Raw genomic sequence first — 26872 nt, forward strand, 5'->3', positions numbered from 1 at the left:
TAAGAATGACTTTGAGTGAATAAGTTATTTTGATTATTAAAAATATCCAAAGTAACTATACATGATATATGAAGAGAGAACTACCTGCATCCAGAGAAAGAACTGATAAATAGAAATATGTATAGAATAATTTTACATATATAACAATATGTGTGTATATGCATGCATATATGTATATATACATATGTACATACGTATGTATACACACACCTATTTGTGTCTAATGTTAGCCAGCTCTAGGGCAGATGTGGGGAGGGTAGAAAAAAGGAGAAAGAAAAGAAATTTACATGATAATTTTGTTGTATATTTGAAAGGAACAGCAAGTTGTATATAGTAGATTTGCAGTTTCACGTAAATCATCTTTTTATTGTACTATGTTATAAAAATGGTTGTTTTATCCCATAAATATGTATTCATGTAATAAGAAATAAAAGGTAAAAATGTGAATTAAAAAACAAAGTAAGCATTTATTAAGTGTCAAACACTGTGCTTAGTTCTGGGTATAAAACAAAACAAAACAAAAGTAAAACATTTCTTCTCCTCAAGAAGCTTACATTCAAAGGTGGTAGGACATGGGAGCTAACATGTACATATATATGTACCTATATAGAATAGACAAAATGTATACACAGTAGTTTAGGGAAAGTGGGCACTAGCATCTCAGGCATCATGAAAAATACCTTGTAGATGACTGTACTTGAACTAAATCTTGAAGGATATCAAGGATTCTAATGGGCAAAACTTAGAAGGGAGTATATTCCAGGTATGGATAGTCAGTACAAAAGACACAGAGATGGGAGATTGAACTTTGTGCATATGAAACAGCAAGTGTACTGGTATAGCTAGAACACATAGTGTGCAGAATAACATGGAGAACACTGGAATGGCAGGAAGGGGCTAGGTAATTAATAGCATTAAATAACTGAGTTTATATGTGATCCTAAAGGTAATTCTGAACCACTGAGTTTTATGGAGTACTATGCATGTGCTGGTGGGGACAGGGGGAGGGATCATGATCAGACTAATGAACAGGTTCATGGGTAGCTGTGTGAAGGTTGGACTGGACTGAGGAGAGGTTCTAGGGGAGGAGAGTATTGCAGTTGTCCTGGTAGAAGGTGATGAGGGCTTGAACTAGAGTGTTGCCTATATGAATGGAAAGAAAGTGGCAAATAAGAGAGATGTTGTAGTGATTAAAAAATACAAACCAATATTTGTCAACTGATTGGATATATGAGATGAATAAGCAAGCGTTTTTTGAGAATGACACCAAGATTGCAAGTAGCATAGATGACTGGAAGAATGGGGTGTTCAGAAGTTAGGAAGAATTTGGAAGGGAAAGATGAAAGGGAGAGTTCAGTTTTAGATACAGTGACTGTGATATTCCTTTAGTTTAAACAGGTCAAAATATTCAATAGGCAGCTCTTAGTTGTGGGACTGGAACTCAGGTCAGAGACCTGAGCTAGATATACAGTCACTGTCTGAGAGTCATCGACTACATAGGCAAGATAATTTGATCTGTGGCAACCAATGAGGTCACCAAGGGAAAGACTGTAAACAAGCTCAGAGAAAGTGCTCATGGTGGCACCAAAATATTTGAGATAGGAGTTGAACCCCATTCTTCCTAACTCTTAGTCCTGCACTCTATCCATGATATCACACTGCCTCCAGTGAGTCTTGAGTGAGGGTAAAATTCTCTGACAGTACCCTAGAAGAGAGGGGAGTTAGAAACAGAGAATTCTTTTAAAACTTCCATGCAGTTAGATAATGTACTGGACATGGAGTTGGGAAGACCTGAGTTTGAATCCTGTCCCAGACATGTACTAGTTGAGTGACCCTGAGCAGGTCATTTAACTTCCATGTGCTTCAGTTTCCTCATCTATAAATTGAGGGAATTGAACTTGACGGTCTCTAAAGCATGTTCTAGGATTTAAAAAATCTATAATGCTGTCTTTAAGTTGCATATCTACTGTGTGAGGCAAGTTTTCTGCCGTGGTAAGGGTGGTGGGTGCAGTGGGAACACTAATTACAAGTTTAAAACACTAACATCATCCTTCACTTCCAGAGTTATTGCTGTTCCCCCAAACCAAGGCATATTGCTTGAAGAGAACTTCATTTTATGCACATTCCATTTTTAAGAGCAGCATTTAATGGTAAATTTATGCTTTCCTTCCTGAGGCCAACAATTCCTGTCAGTGAATCCCAGTTTATCACATTTAAGTTCCACTTAACACATCTTGCTACTGATTGGAAGCTAGAAACTGCTGACTAAGTCTTTTTTGTTCAGGCATGAGATGGGGAATAGGGAGGGAGGGAGACTAAAAGGGCCTCCCTGTTCTGGTTCCAGCAGCATAATCAAGTCTTCTCTGACATTTTTTTATGCTAAGAAATCTCTCATCTTTTCACATCTGCTGCAACCAAGAAAATTAGCTTATAGAAAATAATATAGTGCGGGTGCCTCTGAGAGCAGAATCGTGTTCCTCATGTTCTATGTGGGTACCAAGAAAAGACTTTAGCCCAAAGTGGTATTGGCTTCAGTTGTGTCATTGGCAAATGGTGCATCTAAATCCTGGAAACAAGCATGGATACTTGCTCAAACCCTCTCTGAATTATAGGAAGGCCCCCAAAAGGACAAGCCCCCTTTCTCTTAGAGATCTGCTTATTCTACATATTTAGCTAGAAAAAGTATTTCTGATATTTTTGCTCAATGTCTTAAAACTGAATATTAATATAAAACAGTTCTACCTATATACTAGGATTTTAGTAGCCAGTTAAATGAGAAATTGTTTGACTATATTACATCTGGATGTTTTACAGGAAACATGTTTTCCCATAAAATGAAGCAAATTAACAAGGCAAATTATACTATGTAAACAATATGGAGATATTGCCATGATAAAAAGAAAATCACAGAATCAGAGAGCCGGAGGGGGACTTAAATGTGCTGCAGCTTAGGGATTCTTTACCTCTTTTGTGTCATAGACCCCTTTGGCTATCTGACAAAGTCTATGCACTGACCATTTCTCAAAATACTGTCTTATAATACATAAAAGAAATATACAGAAGATTATAGAGGAAACCACTTATGTTTAATTAAAATCTATACATAATATGCATTATATATACATTTTTTTATTCAGATCCCAGTTTAAGAACTGTTATTCTAGAATAATTCAATCATTTTTCACATGAAGAAACAAACCTAGAAAGGTGGTGTGATTTATGATCAGAAGATCATAGATCTGGAGATGGAAGGTACCTCAGAGGTCCAACCCCTGGTCCAACCCCTCATTTTACAAAGTAGGAAATTAAGGCCCTGGGAGGGTCAGTGACTTGCCCAAATTCAATGACTTGCCCATGAGAGGTAGAATGTGGGCAAAGGTCTTCTGGCTCTGTACCACTTGTGCAAAATTATACAATTAATTGGTGATAAAGACAAACCCAGGTTTCCTGGTGCATTGCACTATATTATGCTGATGCTATCTCTCTAAACTCAAATTATCTCTATTGTCCTGTTGAATTGTTTGCTGTAACACCAAATAAGGCATACTTCCTTTGAAACTGATCCATTGCTCAAGTGTAGGAAGTACCATCTTAGCCAAGGATTTTTAAACAGTTTCTTGAGTTTTTTGGACAAAAAGTCCTATAAATAAATCCAACAAAATCATAAATAAACATTAAACTTCACTTTTGCAATATAAGAAAGTATTTCAGATGACTGGATTAAAAAATATTCAAAGTTGTCAGTAGAAAGCATCCAGACATCTGCCTATTTTTTCCCTGAGATAGGATTTCATAGACTTTGTTTAAAATAGTGAAATGGAGAATTTTGATGGTCCAGATAATTCAGGCAATTTTATCCTGAAAGAACTAGATAATTGTAGCAGGATATATTTTGTTTTTACTCTTACTTATATGGATTAATCACTCAATCACCTCTCCTCTTTATATATACTTTCTCTGAAAAGGATGTCCAGGCCAACAGAAAACAGAAAAAGAGAAATCAGCAAGTAGAACATAAAAGAAAAATAACAGATGACATCACTTAGATGGTTCTTGCAGCACATTAGGTCATTTGGTCCTCCCATCAGTCATGATGGGAAAGTATATATGTATGTACATATATTTAAGCTTAAGAAGAATTTTTTTTTTTACTAAAACATATAAGGAAATGAGAGTTTACTTAAAATTGGAGACCACCGTCTATTCGGGAAACTAGAAGCAGGGCACTGTACTTCATGATTCTCGTTCAGCTTTATAATTTTGTTTTGAATCTTTTTTTATGCACTTCTCATCTACTATCAGTATGTTCTGTTCCCTCCTATTAGACTCTTAGTTCCATGGTGGGTACTTTGCCTGATGTAAACTTTGAATTTCCCCCAGTGTCAAGTACCACACTCTGTATACAGTATGCAGTTAATAAATATTTGTTGCATTGAATACAGAACCATTCTGGAGTTATATCCAGAACATTATCATGTAAAGACAGCATAATCTTCTAACAACAGAAGTTTTTAAGAGCTCCTTCTACCTCTTGCTTTAATTTTTAGACCTATTTGCCCAGTAGCTTTCCACTATCTTTAAGCCTATCATTACAGTGGTAATTAGAATATACCCAAAGTAGCTAAGGATTAGCACTAAGAATTGAAACCTTTCCTCTAGAAATGTCACAACACTAACTTGGAATGATACCATTAATAATTAACCCTTTTGTATGACTAGACTATCTTGCATTGTATTGTGTTACTGATTATTCACAGGACTTATTGTTATTCTTCTTCTTTATAGCTCTCTCCTTCCTAAAGCCATTCTCAGAATATTTATCCAAGATGAGCAAAATCTGTCTACACAAAATATATTAGGCAGATGTGGAGGCACGGCTTTTCAGGGGTAATAGGTGTTGGGTGTCATGAGAGTAGTCTTCCATCACCAGATCTTCCACTATCTAGCTATATGATTTGGGGTAGGCCTTCTTTAATTAAGCACAAGGGTATGTACACACTTGGATTTATTTTCCTAATACTGGAAATGTGCTACATGGATCCATCTACCTTTCACCCAGCTCCCCAGTGATTAAGGATACCTATTTCAAAAAAAAGCTGGAAGTTGCTAGTAGCCATTGAACTTAATAAAACTAATTGACCCACATGATCTTGACTTTCTTACAATGAACTTCTAGCCAACTAAAATATTTAGCATCAAAGGCATATATAGCTACAGATAAGACTTGCAGGAGATATAATGAAGCTAGTATTTGCAGAGAAAGGCTTTTCTCACATGACATAGTCATGTTAAAAAGTTAATGGCAAGGAAAGCTTAGAGACAGATTCTCTTTCATCCACATCTTTCAAAGTATGTGGAAGGAGTTAATATAGTTAATAATTCAAAAATAGTTAAAATGCTATCATGTATCTTTTCTTGGATTTTTATGAAAGGATACAATAAATGATTATGGACTATTCTTTAAAGTCAACTTTTGGATATTCAGGACAAAATTAGCATTCTAATTTTTCATCTGCCAAGTAGTGTTGTGAAGAGTACATAGAGTTGAATGAAGAGGAGAAAGACAACTTTTCTTGTCCTTGTCACTAATAAAATAATTCACACTGTGATCACAGGCAGAACTTAGGCATGGGAGATACAAATAATTATTAGTGAATTATTGACTTCTATTGGTCTTTCTATGGCATCCATAAAGATTATTATAACATCTACTGTGGCTTTGAAGACCAGGGAACATATTGAAGTCTTCAGTACTCTGTTCTCTATAGGAGCTAATACCAAGTCATGGAAAAATGTCTAAAAACCTAACACCATTTCTGTAGGTGGAGCCAAGGTGGTGAAGTAGAGAAGCACTCAGCTGACCTGTCCCAACATTCTCCTCCAAACAACTTTTAAATAATGCCTCAAATTGAATTCTAGAATGAGAGAACCAAGAAAAGGTCAGAGTGAGACATTCTAGCCCAAGACAACATAAGAGGTCAGAAAGAGAGATCTGTAACATGGAGCAGAAAGGGGGCTAGACACCCATGTTGATGAAATACCAGTGGTGGGACTAAGTGGTAGTGACAGAAGCAGCAGCAGGTTCAGGAGCTCTCAAGGCAGAGACAGTAAGGGAACCTGTCAACTGATCAGTAAGAGATTACAGGGTACCCTTGTGCTAGCACTGGTCACAGGACCAAATGCTATTTGGCAGTTCCATTGCCTATACCCACTACTGGATTACACCTCAAGGGCAGAGAGGGGCATTTTTTGTCAAGAAGGAATAGAAGACCTGAGGGACAGAATCACTCCCATCCCAAGGGATCAGGGCCCTTCCTAGATAAGGACCAGAGTACAGACCAAGAGAGCAATGACAACAGCTCTCCCCAGATCATGCCACCTTGGAAGCACTGAAAACTTCCCAAACCCCAGAACTAACTCTGAAAACAGCCCTGCAAGAACGCCTGAAGCTTGAAAAAAAGCCCCTCCCTGCCCCACACAAGAAACAGAGACCAACATTAACATAAAATTCCAAATCAAGGAATAAGGTAGAAAAGTGAGCAAACAACAACCAAAGAAACTGACCATAAACAACTACCATGGTGGCAGGGAAAATCAGGACACAAACTCGGAAGACAATGAAGCAATGCCAATACTAAACATATATGCAACAAATGGCATAGCATCCAAATACTTAAAGGAGAAGTTAAATGAATTACAGGAAGAAAGAGACAGTAAAACTATACTAATGGGGAACCTCAACCTTCCCCTCTCAGAGCTAGATGAATCTAAATAAATAAGAAATAAGGCAAAGAGATAACTAGAATCTTAGAAAAGCTAAATATGATAGAACTCTGGAGAAAATTGAATGGGAATAGAAAAGAATATATCTTTTTTCAGTTGTACATGGCATCTTCAAAAAATTGATCATGTTTTAGGGCATAAAAATCTCAGAAGCAAATGCAGAAAAGCAGAAATATTAAATGAACCCTTTTGAGGTGATAATGTAGTAAAAATTAGATTTAATAAAGGATCATAGAAGTATAGATAAAAAGCTAGTTGGAAATAAATTAATCCTAAACAAAATAAATTAAATAAACTAATCCTAAAGAATAAGTAGACCAAAGAACAAATCATAGAAACTATCAATTATTTCATTATAAAGAATAACATCAATGAGACAACATTCCAAAATTTGTGGGATGTAGACAAAGCAGGATTTAGAAGAAAATTTACTGATACAAACATCAGTAAAAGAGAGGAAGAACAGATTAATGAATTTGGCATAAAATTAAAAAAACTAGAAAAACAATAAATTTAAAATACCTAATTAAGCACCAAGGAAATCCTAAAAAATATATAATTAATTTTTTTAATTGAAATGATAAATAAAAGTTGGAGCTGGTTTTATGAGAAAAAAACAATAAAATAAACAATTGGTTATTTAATTAAAAAAGAGAGAAGAAAACCAAATTACTTGTATCAAAAATGAAAAGGATGAAGGCACTACCAATAAAGATAAAATTAAAGCAATTATTAGGAGTTATTTTGCCCAATTATATACCAGTCAAACTGACAAGATAAGTAAAATGGATAAATATTTACAAAAATATAAACTGCTCAGATTCAACATAAGAGGAAATAAAATAGTTAAATTGCCTTATCTTAGAAAAAGAAACTGAACAAGTCATCAATCAACTCCCTAAGAAAAAATCTCCAGAACCAGATAGATTCACAAGGAACAATTAATCCCAAATGCTATATAAACTATTTGAAGAAATAAGCAAAGAATGAGTATTACCAAATTCCTTTTATAACACAAATATAGTTGTTATACCTAAACCACAGAGGCGAAAACAGAGAAAGTTATAGACCAATTTGCATAATAAATATCAATACAAAAATTTTTAAATAAAATACCATAAAGGAGAATATAGCAATATATTATAAATAATGATACACTGTGACCAGGGGGGGATTTTACCAGGAATTCAGGGCTAGTTCAATACTAGGAAAATTATCAACACATCAACCATATCTATAACAAAAGCAACACAAATCATGTGATTATGTCAATATATTCAGAAAAAGCCTTTGACAAAATATAACACTCAGTCCTATTAAAAACACTGGAAACTGTAGGAATCAATGAAACCTTTCTTAAAAATGACAATTAGTATCTATCTAAAACCAAGAGGAATCATTATCTGAAATGGGGATAAACTTGAAACCTTTCCAAAAGATCAGGAGTGAAGCAAAAATGCCCATTATCATCACTATTATTCGATATTATACTAAAAATGCTACCTATAGCAATAAGACAAGAAAAAGAAAGTGAAGGAAGAAAAATAGGCAGTGAAGAAACAATTTTAATTCTTTGCAGATTATATGATGCTATTCTTAGTGAACCCTAGAGAGTCAACTAAAAAACTAGTTGTAACAATTAACAATTGCAGCAAAGTTGTATGATATAAAATAAAACCACATAAATCATCAGTACTTCTATATACTATGAACAAAAACCCAGCAGAAAGAGAGAGAAAAATTCCATTTAAGATAACAGCAGTCAATATAAAATACTTGGGAGTTTATCTTCCAAGACAAGCCCAAGGACTATGGGGACACAGTTACAAAGCACTTTACACACAAATAAAGACAGATCTAAACAATTGGAGAAATATTAATTGCTCATAAGTAAGCCAAGCCAATAAATAAAAATTACAACTCTATCTAAGTTAATTTATGCATTCACTGCCATACCAAACTACTGAAGAATTATTTTATAGAACTATAAAAAACAATAACAAAATTCATGTAGAAGAACAAATGGTCAATAAGAATAAGGGAATGAGTGGGGGGAAATGCAAATGAAGGCAGCCAAATAGCACCGATAAAATAGATCATTTTGATTACATGATATTAAAAAGCTTTTGCACAAGCAAAATTAATGCAGCCAAAATTAGAAGGAAAACAGGAAACTAGGCAGGGGGAGTATTTGCAATATGTTTCTCTAATATAGTCTCATTTATCAAATATATGGAGCTATAAATTTATAAAATTTATATAAATTTTATAAAAAATTATAAATTTATAAAAAATAAGAGCCATTCCCCAGTTAATAAATGGTCAAGGGATATGAAGGGGCAATTTTTGGAAGAAGAAGTCAAAGTTATCAATCGTCACATAAAAATGCTCTAAATCATTCCTGATTAGAAAAATGCCAGTTAAAACAATTCTAAGACACTAAGTCACACCTCTCAGATTGGATAACATGACAGAAAAGGAAAATGACAAATGTTGAAGGGGATGTGAAAAAATTGGGACACTAATGTACTGTTGGTGGAATTGTGGACTGATCAAACCATTCTGTAGAACAATTTGGAACTATGCCAAACGGTCTATAAAACTGCATACGCTTTGACCCAGCAATACTTCTCATAGGTCTGTATCCCAAACAGATCAAAGAAAAGGGGAAAAGACCTATTTGTACAAAAATATTTCTAGCAATTCTTTTTGTGGTGGCAAAGAATAGGAAATCAAGGGGATTCCCATCAAATGGGGACTGGTTGAACAACTTGTAATTGTGATGGAATACTGTTGTGCTATAAGAAATAGTGAGCAGGATGCTCGCAAAGAAACCCAGAAAACTAGCATGAATTCATGTAAAGTGAAGTGAGAAGAACAGTAACAGCAATATTGTAAAGGTGATCAACTGAGAAAAACCTAGTTATCCCAATCAAGACAATGATTCAAGACAAATCCAAAGGACTCATGATGAAGGGCACTATCTACCTCCAGAGAGAGAACTGACAAACTTGGAATGCAGATTGAAGTATATTTTAACTTTATTTTTATTGTTTTATTTTATTTGTATTTTCTCTTGCACCATGGCTAATATGGAAATATATTTGGTTTGACCTTACATGTATAATTGAAATCAAAGTGCTTGCCTTCTCAAGGAGGGGACAGGGGAGGGAGGAAGAAGAGAATTTGGGACTCAAAATTTAAATACATGTATATATATATATATATATATACATATATATAATGTCTTTACATATGAGTTGGAAACATTTAATAAAACAAATAAAGTAATTTTAAAAAATAAAAACCTAACCCCCCCCCAAGGAAAACTACTGAGCAAGGCCAATGTCAGTGTACAAGAACGGGCAGAGGAGGAAGTTAGCAGGACAACCAGCTAAGGTATGCATCTATATCTTTATTGATAGGCATTATTCTAATGGTAAGAATTTTCAAAAGAGATTAAAAAATAAGATTTTCATTCCACATAAGTTTTTCTTTGGGGCTTTTTAATTATTGAGAGGGGAGAGAATGGGAGCACGGTGTAGAGATATCCACAGTATCTAATCAATGAGATATGTGAAATCTGTTAATCACTTGACTGGCAGATTTTGGAGAAGCACTAGGAAATTATTAACATGAGTAATCTGTGAATCAGAATCCTGAGATGATTCCTCAATTACATTTGCAAAATTGTGTCTGTCAGTTCTGGAAATGCCTGTAAAAAGCCACTTTATAAATGACTGGTACTGACTTAGCATAGGTCAAGGAGCCCTTTCTATCTAAGTCAGTATTTCACATTTTTGAAAATGTCAACAAGGACCAAAATCAGCAATTAAAATGTAGATGGTGTCACACATTAGAGTGTCAGTCAACACCTCTTCAACTACCATAGGAAAGCTCATGTAATGACTTTGCCTGTGAAAAGTCAGAAGGACAGGTTATTATCAAGGCATTATCTTAATATTGTCCATTATGCAGATGCAAATGTAGATTACATATTTTTTCTATTTTTATTCAGTATCACCTCATTCAAAAACATCTTCACATAAATCATAAGATTTTGATTTTAGAACTCAAAGGAAATTTAGAGGTCACTGAGTTCAAATCCTATATATTCCTCATTTTACAAACTAGGTATCCCTTTGAGTTTACTATAAAGCAAATATCTGTAAACTGAATTCTATTTTTCCTTTGACTTCCACTATAAAAACAGAGATAAATTTCCAAAGGAAAAGTCATCCAACTGAAAGTGTTTATTGGGGAAGGATTTTAAGCCAGTATCATGACAGTCTGAGAAAAATCACATGATCATAAAGATTCAGAATTGGAAGTGACCTGAAAAGTCATTTAGTACGATTCTTTACAATAGACCAGAAATAATTGTGTAGTCTCCGGTTGAAGCCCTTCAATAATGGAGAACTCCCTGCCTCTTAAGGAAGCTCCTTCCACTTATAAATGGCTCTCATGGCTACAGAATCTCTCCTAAAATATTAGTATGGCATTTATGCTGTATCTGCTAATTCCATAGCACTTTTCCCACCCTGGGATCTCCACTTTGCTATATCAACAGGTGCTTGGCCCACTCTTTATTTCCAAGGCACAACTCTCTATCTCCACCCTGGACTACAGAGACTTCATTATTCAGGATTATGAGATCCCATACTTACCAGAATTTAGTTCTCTCTTTCTCCTGCAGTCAAGGTATTTCTATTGCTAACCAAGCTGAATTACAAGAATAGGAAGCCATATAGTATTGTGAAAAGCATATTGGCTTAAGAGTTTGATAACCTTAGTTCAAATCCCACCTCTGGTAATTAGTACTTGTGGAACTTTTGGTGAGTCACCTAACCTCTGTGGCCCTTAGTTTCCTCATCTATAAAATAAGGTAATTGTACACAATGATCTCTAAGGTCTAGATCTGAGCATTTATTGTACCTTTTAAACTCTGACATATGATGTCTAAAAAATTATTCAAGTTTAGGGTTCCAGATTATACAAAATAGGTTGGTTCCCTACTTGCTCCATGATGTAAGTTCAACGTTGAGTTGCTTAGTATAGAAGAAAGCTATATAAAGCAAGTTTTAATAAGGAGTCATTTGGGGAGGGGTCTCCTAGATAAAAATAGGAAATTATGAACGTTTTCATATGAAGTTGTTTATGAAAAGGATACAATGTAATGCTATACTCTCATTTCCTTTAAAAGCCACGTGAAGATTCATTTTTTGGTATGGGAAGCACCAAATGCCTTGTTTTCACTTCTGAAAAAAATTTCAACAATCCTATTGTCAGCAGCCTACTCAATAGCCATTTTCTGTCACTGTGAAGGAGAATACACTCTGAGTTGAGATCCATAAAAGGTTATTCTAATTCTACAGCTTCTGAATATGAAATTTAAATTATACTTCCAATTTTCAATTCTGCCAACTATTATCTGAGCCTTTGAAAAGCTGAAAAAGTTGAAAACAAGGTAGAAAACAAAATGCCACTATAAATGCTGCCCATTACACAGTAATCAGAGGTAGAAAAAAATGTTGCTAGATTGAAACCATCGGGAGAGGACGGGGGAAGAATTTGTATATGTTTATTCATATTCGACTAAAATAAATAGCTTGACAATAGAATTATATGAAAAATGATTAAAATGTTCATATCCTTTGACCCAGAGATTTTGTTATTCAACATATACCACAAAGAGGTCAATAACAAAAATAAAGACCCCATATATAGTAAAATATTCATAGCAGCACTTTTTGCAGTAGCCAGGAATTGAAAACAAAGTAGATGCCTATTGATCAAGGAATAGCTAAACAAGTTGTGGTACAAGAATGTAATGAAACATAACTATGTTCTTAAAAATAGTGAACACAGGTGATAACAGAGGAGTGTGAGAATTATACAAACTGACAAAAAGCAAAATAAGCAGAACCAGAAAAAAATAATATATGCAATGTTAACACAACACAAAAACAAAAGAAACTAAAGGATGCAAAAATATAATGACCAAACTTGACCTCAAAGGAGAAATGTGAGAAGATACTTCTCTCAGTTTCTTCAAAAAAGTGGGAGAATATAAATATAGAAGACTGCATATAATGTCAGACTTTTTTGATATGTTGGTTAATTTTGCTCAACTGTTGCTTATTGTTTGTTATAAGAGATTTCTCTCTGGGAGGTTGGGAGGTGGCATAGAAAGAGAAAAATGTACAGGGAAAAGTAGGTGAAATCAAAACAAAAGGCATTATAATGTCTTGTTTCAAAATTAAATTACTTTAATTCCCTCTCAAAAATACACTTATCAAAGAATATGGGTTGGGGAGAGTTTGTACCATGTGAATGTAAGTAAGAATGTATGTTTGTTTTTTGCCATGAAGCCATTAACCTAGACAAAGCAGCTTTCAGAATGATAACCAACTTCAAAGAATTCTAGGAAAATGACCTGAAATGTAACAAAGATATTATGCCCTCTTCAAAACTTCTTCCTCAACCTCCTTAAAATGACCCAGGGTTCATGTAAGAGCACTTCTCCAAGGAGATTTGCTCTCATATTCATCTATCAGGGAAAAGATACAGGGGGTGATATGTTCCAGACAATTAATTCAGGAGCTGGTTGACTTAATGGGTTAGAGTAAATTACTAGCAGTAAAGCCAAGCTCAGAAGTTTATTGTTTTATTCTTTGTATTAGGTGTCCATAGCATCTAACATAGTGGCAGGCACTGGGTAAGTGCTTAATAAACACTTATTTCTTTTTCTCCAGATGGATTAGCCAAAATGAATCTTCACGTGGCTTTCAAAGGAAATGAGAGTATAGCATTACATTGTATCCTTTTCATAAACAACTTCATATGAAAACGCTCATAATTTTGTATTTTTATCTAGGAGACCTCTCCCCAAATGACTCCTTGTTAAAACATGCTTTATGTAGCTTCCTTCTACACTAAGCAAGCTCAACATTGAACTTACATCATGGAGCAAGTAGGAAACCAACCTATTTTGTATAATCTGGAACCCCAAACTTGAATAATTTTTTAGACATCATATGTCAGAGTTAAAAGGTACAATAAGTGCTCAGATCTAGACCTTAGAGATCATTGAGTACAATTACCTTATTTTAAAGATGAAGAAAGGAAAGGCAGAATATAAATGACCTTTCTAAAGAAACCACCTTTCAGTTTAAAAGTATGTGGAGAAATCCAGTGTATGCTAGACTGAAATGCCATTATAAATCCTGTTCATTATACAGCAACCAGAGGAAGAAAAAGTCTTCTCCTTGAGCACATTCTTTGGAATATTTGTATTTCGGTGTGAAGGTATCTTCCTCCAATCATATATGGCACCTTCTCATTTCATGCAAGGCTCAGTGTGACCACATTTAAGTTGACAAGTCCATCACACCTGTCTAGGAACTGTGGTTTAGTAAAAAGAAGAGCAGTAAGAAAAGTCCTCATTTCTACAATGTCTTAAGGTTTACAAACTGCTCTACTCCCACCAACCCTGTCAGATAAGCAATGCAAGTATTATTGTCCCCATATGGCAGATGAGGAAGCTGTGACTCAGAGGGATTAAGTACTGCCTGTGATTACCCTGGCAGTAATAGCTGGAGCCAGCAGTTAAACTGATATATCCTAGCTCTCTCCCAAGGCCCTTGTGAGAGTTTTTCTTCAGTGCCTGAATTACCACTTGAAATTTACTTGGATGCCGGGGATAATCAATCTATCAATCAAACATTTATCAAGTTCCTACTGTGTGCAGGTGTTAAGAATGCAAACAAAAAAATTGAACAGCCCTTGCCCTTTAGCAGCTTATATCCCATTAAGGGAGAACAGATCCCAAACACTGCTAATTCATGAAACTACTGTTCATAATTATTTTTAAAAAAATAAATACGATCTTCCTTTGCTTCTGAATCTATGGCAAATGAAAATTCAAAATATACTCTCTAATGAAAATGGTAAAGTTAAGAAAAACTCTGTTAAGAACCAAAAGATAACAGTTTAAAAAAAAGAGCAAAAAATTAGTATGAGGGCAGAAACTGAGCATCCATTTATCCATCTCTGTGCCACTTTGTTTCTATATTACATTACCACTACTATGCACAGTAACTCTACTCAGTTATCTATATGCGGGTGGAGTCTAAATAAGTGCTTTTAGTGCATTCCCAACCATTTCCATTTCTATTTTCTTTAATAAGATCCAAAACTCATTAAGTTGGCAAGAACATTTAGTTGTGTTCCTTTCTATCCCCTTTCTTAACATACCAAAGTCTCATACGTGATCTTAGTTGTTCTTCCTATCCTAATCATTGCCATTTCCCTTTCTTCCTCATTCAGTGATGTCACAGTCCAGTACTGGAAGTGCCTCAAGACCTTAATGAAAAAATATTGGTCAACATTAATACACTGTTGGTATTTCTGTGATTTGATTCAATTGTTGGGGGGGGTGGGAGGTTTCAACTGCTAGAAAAGTGACTAAATAAAATATGCATAACCTAGCAATATCACTACTGGGCATTTATCCATTAGAAATCAAAGACACAGAAAAAAGGTCCAATATCAAAAGGCTTATACCAGCATTTCTGTGATGATGAATTGTAAACAAAATTGGGAGCCATTGATCAGGGAATGGCTAAACGAATTATAGTGCATGAATGGAAAAAAAAAAAACATGATTTCACTAATGATGAATGTTCCTCAAGGGCCTGTCCATGACCCTCTTCTCCCTCCATACTATCTTACTTGGTGATCACAGCAAGTCCCATGGTTGTGATTATCCTTTATATGCAAATAACTCTCATACCTAGCTATCCAGCCCTAACCTTTCTCCTGACGTTATCACACTCATATCACCAACAGCCTATTGAGTATCTTGAACTGGATGTCCTGCTGGTATCTCAAACTCAATGTGTCCAAAACAGAACTCACTATCTTTCCCCCGAAATCCTCCCCTTTTCAGCTTCCCTATTTGTGCCCAGAGCACCACCAGTTACCTAAACTCATGACCTCACTGCTATCTTTGGCTCCTCACTATTCACATATCCAATCTGTTGCCAAGTCTTTTTATTTCTACATTCACAAGATCTCATGTGGATGTCCTTTCCTCTCCACTCAGACATTTCCCATGCTAATACCTCATTCCAGGCCTGCCACTCTACTGCAATAGTCTTCAAGTTGGCCTTCCTATCCCAGGTCTCTCCCCATTCCAAATGGTCTTCCTAATGCACAGCTCTGACTACGTCACCACCTTTCAGATAAAATCCAGTGATTCCCTGTTACCTATAGAATCAAATATAAAATCCTTTAAAAATAAAATACCCCTCACAACCTGACTCCTTCCTACTTCCCAGTTTTCTTAAAGTTTGCTCCTTTCCATATACTCTATAATCCAGCCACACTAGCCTTCTTGCTGTCCCTCACAAATGGCTCCATCTCTCAACTCCATACATTTGCACTGGCTGTCCCCCATGCCTAAAGTATTCTCCCTTCTCACATTCATCTTATACAATCCCTACCTTCCTTTGAAGCTCAACTCACCTCAGATGTCACTTTCTGCAGCAGACCTTTCCTAGTCTATGTGCACCTTTCCCCATCCCCTTTGCCTACGGCCTTCCCTCTGAGATTTGTTACTGTTTAGTTGTTTTCAGTCATGTCTGACCCTTCATGGCCCCTTTTAGGATTTTCTTGGCAAAGATACTGGAGTGGCTTGTCATTTCCTTCTCCAGCTCATTTTACAGATGAGGAGACTGAGCAAACAGGGTTTGAGGCACACAGCTCATATCTGAGGCTGGATTTAAACTCACAAAGATGAGTCTTCCTGATTCCAGGCCTGCCACTCTATCCACTGCACTATCTAGCTGCCCCTTTGAGACTACCTGATAGATAAAGAGATAGAGACATATAGATATAAATAGATAATAAATTTCATTATCTGCATATTATTTCCCTCATTAGAATGTGACCTCCTAGAAGGCAGGAACCCTGTTTTTGTCTTTCTTAGGGTAATGGCAGTACTTAGCTTAATGCCTAGTACACAGTAAATACCTAATACATGATGATGATGATGATGATGATGATGACAATGATGACGATGGTAATATACCATAAGAAACCGTAAGCAGGGAAGATTCAGAGAATGTTGGGAAGAATAATATAGACTGATGCAGATCAAAGAAAGTACAAGCAATAAAACAAACCCCACAATGACCATGATGGTGCAAAGGAAAAGAGCTCCTAAAGACATCAAAATTCATGCTGACATAATAACTAATCCCAGTTTTGACTCTAGAGGAGTGATAATGAAAAACATTTCTCTCCTCTAGGTAGAAAGGTATGGAGTAAGGCACAGACTGTCAGATATACTTGGTGTGTTGATTAGCTTCTTTATTATGTGTAAGGCTCTATTAAGGGCAGTACTGGGAAATCAGAGCGATGTTTAAGAATCAAAATATACGTATGTTTGTTTTTAAAGAAATAAATGATCAGGTTACAAGAGTTGTTTTATTTTGTTTTGGTTTTTTAATTTGGCCAAAAATCATTTGATTGACATGAAAGGATAATGTTGGAGGTAAAAAGAGATACTATGAGTGTGATAGTGTCTGGACTCAGACCCATCATAAACCCTGGCCACCTTCATGTTGCCATGCTCCTACAAGCCAGCCTCCATCTCCAACCCAGTACTCCAAGTTCATGCCTAGATATTCTGTGCTTCTGCTTGGTGAGCACTCATCATATGCAGCTTGGACCCAGATTTATCGTCTTCATGCCATGCCTTTAAGGGCATCCCCTTTCCTGCCTCTCCCTCTTATTTACTATATCTCTGAAAACAGTAATTAAAAAATATTAAAAACACTCCTCCCCGGCCATCACTCCCCTACTAAAATATAAGCCCCTTATTAGCAAGGAGGGTTTTACTTGCTTATATTTATAGCCCAGTGCTTAGCATTGTGCCTTCTACATAGTATTTAATAAATTCTTTTCCATTCCACATCAAGCCCAATTCTAAAGACAGCATCACCCTCTGTATATAAGGGAGAGGTAATGCCCCTGTCACTGTCCTTATCAAAAGGTAACCTGGTGTAGTGGAAAGAATTTTGGACCTGGTCTCAGGGTGCCTGGGTTCAAATCTAGTCCCCAAGATTTCTCCATGAGTGAGTGGGTCCACTCTCTTAACTTCCCTGAGCCATACTTCATTCACTTCATGAATTTTTGTTAGACAAACAACAATAACACTTGTCTTCTGGGACTGCTAGGGCAATGGGGGGAGAAGAATCTTCATAAACCTCAAAGTGCTGTGTAAAAGTGAGCTATTATTTCAAGGAGAATACATTAAGCATCCTGGACAAGGGTGGGGGAACCTGTGGTCTCAAGGCCACATGTGGCCCTCTAGGTCCTCAAGTGTGGCCCTTTGACTAAATCCAAACTTCACAGAACAAATCCCCTTAATAAAAGAATTAGTACTGTAAAACTTGGACTCAGTCAAAAATACCACATCCAAGGACCTATGCTCTCAATGCTGCAGGTTCCCCACTCTTGAAGTATTGCTCCTTATGGAGTACAAGGTTAACATTACATTCAGATAGAAAAGGAAGAAACATCTGTTGGATGGTTTGGAAGACCAGAAAAGACCTTATTGCCTTCTAAACATACTTCTCCAGAAGACACTCTATCATTCCCCAGTGAGTGAGAATCATAGAATATAAATATCCTTAAACAAAATAATAAAGTGACTTGGAATTTTAGAGATAAAAGGGACCTAAAGAATTTCTAAGTTAAAACAGCTCAATTTACAAAGAAGAAAACTGAGCCCTAAATAGGTCAAGTACCTTACTCAAAAATCACACAGGTAGAGACAGAAGTATGTCTAGAGCCAATGCTCTGGCTACAATTTAACACTACATTAATCCTGAGGTAAGAATTATAGTTACTTTCTTAAGAGCACATTTTGATTACAAAGGGGTGAAATTGTGAAAGAAAGAAGGAAGTGGGACAGAGAAAATTCAAAAGGGAGAATGCTGGAAGGACCAAGTTTCATCTCCTTCCCAAGTATGCCCATTCACATTAACAAGAAAATTAACAAGAAAATAGTTCCCAGACTATGAGTTTCACTTTGAAATTTTCAATGTTAGGAGCATTGATTAAAATTTTAATGGACATAATTTAAAGAACCATGAGAACAGGAATACAAAATTTATAACTGGAAGGGAACCACTAAAGTTCAACAGGTGCCACCTTCTCATTTTACGTATGAAGAAACTGAGACCCAGAAAAGTGAAGCAGCTTGGCCAAGTTCCAAGGACTCAAACCCAGGGAATCCAATAGTGTTCCTTTCATGATGACTCTGTAATAAATGGACTTCTATCTGTCTGCATATGAAAAGCATACCTGCTACATTGAAACTCTGAAAGTCCACAAAAGGTAAATTATGGATCATATGCAAGGGTTCTATTGTCATCTCTAGTCATGCCATAGAATTCTAAGCACAAATCACTTCCTTCTTCTAATTTGCTTCACCACTCTACCTCCAGCAATGTCCTAGGCCAGAGGTGTCAAATACAAGGCTCTGAGCCCCCTGCAGCCCATAACACTCCCAAGCAGTCAAACCAGATTAAAATGTAATTGAGAAATATTTAACAAAATAAATAAAAATACAACAAAAGACAGATATCATTACATTTTAAAACTAAGTCAGTATGTGACCTGGAGGATGGATTAGTAGTGGCTCCTGTTTCTATTTGAGTTTGACACTGCTGCTCTCCTGCAATTCTGTTTTGTAACTCACATTATATTGTAGGTACAGATAAACCATTAAAAGGAGAGGGAGCACGGTAGAGTGGATTGAGTACCAGACCTGTAGTCAAGAACACTTGGTTTCAAAACTTGCCTTAGACACTTACTAAGTAGGTAACTCAAAATAAATCATTTCCTCTCTCTGAGTCTCAGTTTCCTCAACTGTAAAATGAGAATAATAATAGCATCTACCTCATAGCGTGGTTGTGAGGACCAAATGAGATAACTTAAGTAAAGTATTTAACCTTAATGCACTAAATAATGCCAGATGTTGTTGTTATTATTGCTGAGGCCTACTTCACACTCTACTACTTTAGCATAGTGTCACTCAGGGGTTCATGAGGAAGGAATCAGAAACTAATGGAATAGGAGGGGACAGGGATAGAAGGAACAGGCTGCAAAGAAAAGAAGGAATACGTTTGTTAAATGTATAGGTTTTAAGAAGCATGATTCTTTGACAAAGTTTCATGCCCCAATCAATATTTGCCCTTAACTAGTCCGAAAATCAACAGGTGGCAATCCCTAAAATGTATGAAATTCTTAAATAGGTAAGAAAATGTCAAAAATTTCCCAGAACTGACTTTTGAAACCTCGAGATCCTCATTTGTGAAGAAAAAGAAGGAAGAAAATCTCACAAGCAGACATTCATTGAAGGGATGAGGTTAGAGAATGCCCTATACCTATGAGCCACTAATGAGCAAAGGCAAAATATGTTTTCAGGGGCAAAAGTTCAGCAAATTAATTTTCTGCCAGCAGTCATATCACTGTGGACATCTTTAAGGCTGCATCCTTTGAACATTAGCACTTTCTGACATTTATATGAAGGGCTCATTGAAGGTCTTAAAGAAATGTGCCTCCTCCCTCTTCAATTTAGAGTGGCCATTTTGCTCTCTCAGACTTCGGCAAATGACTCTAGGAATAAGAGCTCCATTTATTTCCATGTACTTCTGACTTCAGTGCTCAAAAGTGTGCATGGTTATTAACTGTCTAGTTTAAACCCAGCGCTTTTCATTTGGAAACCACTTATCACCTACTTCATTTAGAGGAAAGATTCAAGAGGGCCCGTTGTTCTGTGTTTATGGGTAGTGAAGAAAGGTGAGTATTTCACAGTTTAAATAAAAAGGGAAGGAAAGAAAAATATATATACTTTAAATTTAAGAAGCATCTATTATGCCCTTTGATACAAGATTGCCTTAGATGTTATTTTTTTTTTTGGTTTGGTTTTTTCCCCTCTATTTCTCTGGCATTCATATGAACTTCCTTAGTATGCAAAAAGTTGGAAACTAGTTATTTACCCTGTTTATATGTTTGATTATTTTCCTGAGTACCTTATATTTATATACTTTTGCATTTTGATTTAAACATCTAACATCTTTCTATCTATATTAGTTTTTGGACTTAGAATCAAAGGTTGATTAAACAAATACTCATAGAAACAAAACACTGTACCAAAACTATGTTGCATTGCCCGTCAATGATTAATAATAATAGCTGGTACTTATATAGAATTTTGAGGTTTGCAAAACGCTTTACAATTATCATTTCTTTTTAACCTCACAAAAGGTGAGGTTTATCCACACAATAGGTGCTATTATTATCCTTACTTTACAGATAAGGAAACTGATGTAGAGGTTAAGTGACTTGTCCAGATTCACATAACTACTAAATTTATGAGGCAGAATTTCAACTTGACTTCTTGATTCTAAGCCCTATGCTCTACCCATTGTACCACCTAACTGCCAAGTGACTGAGTCATATGAAGAAAGTTTGGGATTTCAAATGGATTCCCTAGTATTGCAAAGCATTATTTCTCTACAAAGATTAGGCAAGATAGGCCTCTCTGGACTAGTCTTTAGGAGATTTTGGCCTATAAAATTTTCAATTGAAACAAATATGGAAACAAAGATATATGTATAGGAGTGGGAGGAATAGGAGGGTGGTGGTGGTGGTGGAATCAATCCATACATTAAGATATTGCTCCCTACCAAGTTCCATAATCATTTATTTTTGTTGATACAGATACTCAATCAGTTTAACTTTCCCTTCTGGTTTTCAGGGAGAAACAAGGCCTTTGGAGTTGATTCCTCATATCTGAAGAGGAGATGGCTTTATTCTTGAGGAAGGGGAAGCTGAATTCTCTTGCTTGGTGTCTCTTCCCATGATGCTAACTAGTTGCTCTATAGCACCCCACATGGTTCCAGCCCATTAACCCGGACACAACAGCTTGATGAATTAATGCTTATGTAGGAACAGTTGTCAGCTTCTAATTAAATAATTATGGCTAAGCAGCTGCACAGAAGCAGTAATGTACCCTAGAAAGCCAGCTGTCAATTTTATTGGTCCTAAGATGGAGGAAGAGTTAAAATTTGCTGTGAAAATTGAGTATGAAGGAGAAGGATCTCATATGTGAGATACAGGCTGCACTGTAGAAGGAACCTCCCTGTTTATGTTAGCCTGCCCATAGAGAAATGGAAAGCAAACAGCTCTTCCACCATCTCCCAGCAACCAGCCAAGAAGGAAGCCATCACACGGCTGTGGGAAAAGAGGCTGCTTCCAAAAGCAAGCTAAATACTTCATCTTTGAAAAGTGAGATTTCTATAAACCCAAAATACTGATTCACACACAGGCAAAAATACATCTCCCATGACTTCGGTCTCAATTTAAGTTGAAGGAATAATTTTGAAAAATCCCTTATGATTTCTTATTATATTTCTTCTGAATATGTCTTTATTAAAAGATATTTCTCTCCTAAGTATGCCCAGGAATATTTCTTGCATTCAGCTAAAGTTTCTTAAGATGACTTGATTTCAAATCTTAAAAATTAAAGTGCTATAAATAGTTTGGCCTTCATTTGACCTGTAACCAAGATTTCTGATATGGTTTTCAAAAATGTTAAAGAACAGGTTTGTTCTGAGAAAATCTAAGTCATGATGCTAAGGGAACTTTTTTTTTAGAGGAAGAGAAGGAAGGTAGGGAGTGATTTCATCAGTGTAGGGCATTCCCTGTGTGTAAAGTCCTTCTGCCAGTGTAGATTGGCAACTATCTGGAACTTAGCATTTAGAGAATTGCTTTAACAACTGAGAGATCTGCCTGTGGTCTCACATCTAATATGTATTAAAGACAGACCTTAAATCCAGGTCTTCCTGAATACAAGGCCAGCTCTCTATCTATTATGCCATATTCCCTTCCTAAAAGGACTTTCAGGAGGCGTAAGCAGCCAGGACCCTAATATGGCCGTATTTTCACGATTAGAAGTTTTGCCTGAGGAAAAATAGCAATACCAGGCTGCTAAACTCTATCAGGCGGAAAGTCACAGGCTTCTGATAGAGGCCCCAAATAGGGTCGTTGGACCACATAATGTTGTTATTACACATCAGTGCACTCTTGCCCTGATACATAATTTCATTCTTCGCTACCTGTTGGCATCTCTGTGTCTTCACAGTATTAACTTCGACAAACCATCTACCAGATAACAAGGCCTCAAAGGGGAGTGAAGGTTATTATTGTCCCCTTCACCAAGTCTCTAAATAGATAAATGCTGCTATAAAAAGAGATTGGGTTCAATAAAGGCAGAGGCCTTTTAGTTCTTTAAAGTCGAAAGAAGTAGGAAATTACCTCCTTGGATTTTTGAATCACACAAATTACAGATTCAGTTTGTAAACAGAGGGGGAAGTTTTTTTTAAAAGAACCACATCTGGACAGCTAAAAAGGAAATACAACATTGAGTTTAGATGATTTAGGTTAAAATCAGCAGTTTACACCAGTAACCTACTAGGCAGGTCGGTGTATTTTCAATTACCAATTTAGGTGTCTCCTCTTAAGTGGCCTATAGTTCCTAGTTTATTTGAGGTAAATATTATTTCATCATAGAAAGTACTATGACTCCAAAGTCTTGAGCTAGTCAAGATGAACTGACTTCCAAGTAATCTCGTTAAAACCATTCAGTGTGAAAGTTTCATTTTTTCTTTTTCCTCCTCTGTTTATTCTTAGAGCAGCTCAGCAGCCTGACAGTGCCTGAACAAGACTGACTTTTCTCAAGGACCTATTACCTTTTGAGAAGAATTTCTGTTGAACACTGGCAGTAATTAAGTCTGTAGGGCATTTGGTGGTGGTTGGGGTTTGGGGACGGGGAGGAACGATGCTGTTAGTGCTACTGCCACAGCTGCAATATCCACAGAGCAAACTGTAGGAGTCAAATGGCAGATTTGGAAAGGAAAGAAAGAAAGAAAAAGAAAGAAGGAAAGGGAGAGAGAGAGAGAGAGAGAGAGAGAGAGAGAGAGAGAGAGAGAGAGAGAGAGAAAGAGACAGAGAGACAGAGACAGAGAAAGAGAGAGAAGAAAAATCCCCCCATATTTCAATCTTGGTGGCAGATAAGGGGGACTTTTAGCAGTCTGTACTGCCACCTAGCCTAGACCACACCACTTAGTTCAGTTTATGTTTTCAAAGCCCACAATTAAATCAAGTCCTCAGCAACCCATTTATTATTAGACAGAAATTTCTGGCAACAACATAAATGCTTAAAAACTTCTACAGCACATCTGAAGCCTTTTTAGGTCCTACTCAGTAAGCTACTCCATGAAAACTCACCACCTTCTACGTAGAGTTTAACTTTGCAAATCAAGAAAACATAAACAGATATGTAAAAACCATACTTATTTGTTTCCCATTATGCATGTTACCTGTATCAAGTTTGTTAGCATCTTATGATCCTGAGGCCTTAGAGCAAGTCATGATCTTAGTAAAAAAATGAATAAAAGTTTACCTTTTGAAAGACATGGTGGCAGAAGGTACAACCTCTGACACTCTATGTAGAATTCAAGGCTGAAGAATCCTAGGACATTATACCTTGGACGATGAACTGAAAACTCTGACGCTCTCAAATTCCGCAAGATAGAACTGATTTACATACCAATAGACAGACCCAAGAAGACTCTGAAAAACCTCGTGTACTTACGGTAGAAGACATATTCAGTGTAGCTGGACCAGATCTTGTCATCTGTGTACTGATTGACAAAAGAAGCTGTCACTGAGGAATTACAGGCCACCATGTGGAATCCACACTCTGACAACATATCAAAAGCCCTTTCCAGATGTTTGAATTTTAGATAAAATCTGGAAGTGTATCTTTCTGGAGCACGATCTGGATCTCTGCTCTCATTTAAAGTTTCTCCAAAGACCTCTTTTGCTAGGGAAATTCTTCCACAAACCAAAATACGTGGAACTCTCCGAAACTTGGCATCTGCTTGACCCTCTCGGCCCATGGTGCATGACCCTCGATAGCCAACAGTTATGAAGCCCCACTTACGGTCAGCAGGAAGTAGGGATGAAGGTGGACATATTCTTGTGTCACTCCCTTGGGACATATCCTCAAAATCACTATGGCAGTATTCATCTGGGCTTTGCTTGATCTCATCAGGTGTCAAGAGTTTGACCAAATCTGGTAGCTGGAAATACTCAGCTTCCCTTTTCAGTCTGCCCCTTTCTGGAAAGTGATCAGGCAGAACTACCTGCCTGTCCCTGAGATAGTCCAGTATGTAGCGGAACAAGAATCCATCTCTGTCAATAAAGAATCTTCCTTTGGAGTCCTTGGCTAGTTCATTAGCACTGTCTCTCTTGGGGGAAAACATTTTCCATAGAAGAGAGTGAGGGATACTTACTAAGGTGGAATGGCGAGTGAAATAAACTTGGCCCCCAACATTTAGTTCCACAACCTCAGGGAAGGAGTTGGGAACTGTCCCTTGTTCTTTTGAAAGATGGTAACTCCTGCAATTTCCACTCAGAGCCATTGTCTTTTATTTAGTTTTAAAAGATGTAATCCAATGGAATTACAGCCTAATCCTTTGCATCAGCTTAGTAGAGAGTAAGGAAAAGAGTTTCACACATTTAAAAGAATCTCCTGTTTTCTCCAATATATTCTATAAGAAATAAAAAATTAAAAAAAATTAGAATTGCCCGCAGGTGAACATATCACTGATTCAGAAAAAGTAACTGAAACACTAACTGGTGGTATACAGTTACTTCATGGAATGTAATCAACTCATCTACATCATATCTTCCATCAACCTCAGACTGCAAGGTCATGCCAAGTCTACAATTATTCGTGGGTCTGTGTGGAGGGGGGGAAATGATAGAAATTATTTTTTCAAACACCACAAGTCATTAAAATCAAAAGTAAAAGAGAGATGGGATGAGAAAAAGAAGAGGAGAAGGAGGAAGAGAGAGGAAGAGAGAGGACAGGAGAGGAGAGAAATACAAAGCACAGAGCAGGAAGAGGAGGAAGAGGAAGAGCAGAAGGAGGAGGAGTAGGAAGAAGAAGAAGAAGAAGAAGACAAGAAGAAGAAGAAGAAGAAGAAGATGATGATGACGACTATGATGAGGGGAGGAAAAGGAGGGGGAGGATGAGGAAGAAGAGGACAAGGAAGGGGAAGGAAGAGGAGGAGGGAGAAAAAAGAGGAAGAAATGTAAATTTATATAAACCCAGAAAGAACAGATTTCAGCCATGCTTCAACTCAAATTGTGCATCTCACATAATATTTGAATTCTTGCATATTCACCTCCCCCTCTAGCAGTGATTAATGAATACATGCATATTTATAATTCTGCATAAAAAAGAACAGATATTTCAACTTTTAAAAGGTACTGATTTCAAGCTGGGCAGGAGAGGCAACCAGCCTAAAAGCTTACCTTAGTGAGAGTCTGAGACCCAGTTCTTGTGAAGTAATACCCATTTGCAAAGCAATCAGAATTTACAGCTACACTGAGTCCAGTTCATATCAAATCCCAATCAGGAAAAGAACAGAAATATCAGTGAAAAGTGCCAAGAGATATACTCTTGGGGGGGAAAAAATCCACTTCCAATCTCAAGTTAAAACAAGTCACAGAAAGTTGACGGTGGTGGGTAATGGGGAGGGGGAAGGGGGGAAAGCAAAACAGTAATAGTAAACCAAAACCTCTCCCTAAAAATAATGATAATAATAATAATAAAAATCAGTAAAATGGGAGTTGCAGGAGGGACCTTGGCTCACAAGATTTCCAGAAACCCTAGAATCAGAAAGAAAGCCAGCCTTGTTTTGATGAGATCCCAGATAGTCACCCTACCTGCCAGCAAGGGCAAATAGGCTCCCATGTTCCCAGCAAGGTTGTGAAAGGGCCAGCCTGCAGCAAGAGAGAAGGCAGGCTGGCTAAGGCGGCTGAGTTGTTTGGCTGACTCTCTCCCTCCGCGGCTCTGTCTGCTGAGCTGGGTGGCTCCACAGTTCCCAGTGCAGTTCAGATGCTGTTGTTTCAGCAGTGCAGGCAAGAAACCATCCAG

The 26872-nt window shown here is 36.7% G+C and overlaps 1 protein-coding gene across 1 annotated transcript in view; it reads right to left on the minus strand.

The window, feature by feature from the left end:
• KCTD16 (potassium channel tetramerization domain containing 16) overlaps positions 1–25349 on the minus strand; it is a 323360-nt gene extending 298011 nt beyond the window's left edge. Inside the window, exon 1 of the mRNA XM_027842051.1 lies at positions 24518–25349. Within this exon, the coding sequence (XP_027697852.1) occupies positions 24518–25349 (832 nt within the window). The remainder of the gene's footprint in view (positions 1–24517) is intronic.
• Between the last annotated feature and the right edge of the window lie 1523 nt (positions 25350–26872).

Source organism: Vombatus ursinus, unplaced genomic scaffold (assembly GCF_900497805.2).
Source record: "Vombatus ursinus unplaced genomic scaffold, bare-nosed wombat genome assembly UNPS02014863.1, whole genome shotgun sequence".
NCBI lineage: Eukaryota > Metazoa > Chordata > Mammalia > Diprotodontia > Vombatidae > Vombatus > Vombatus ursinus.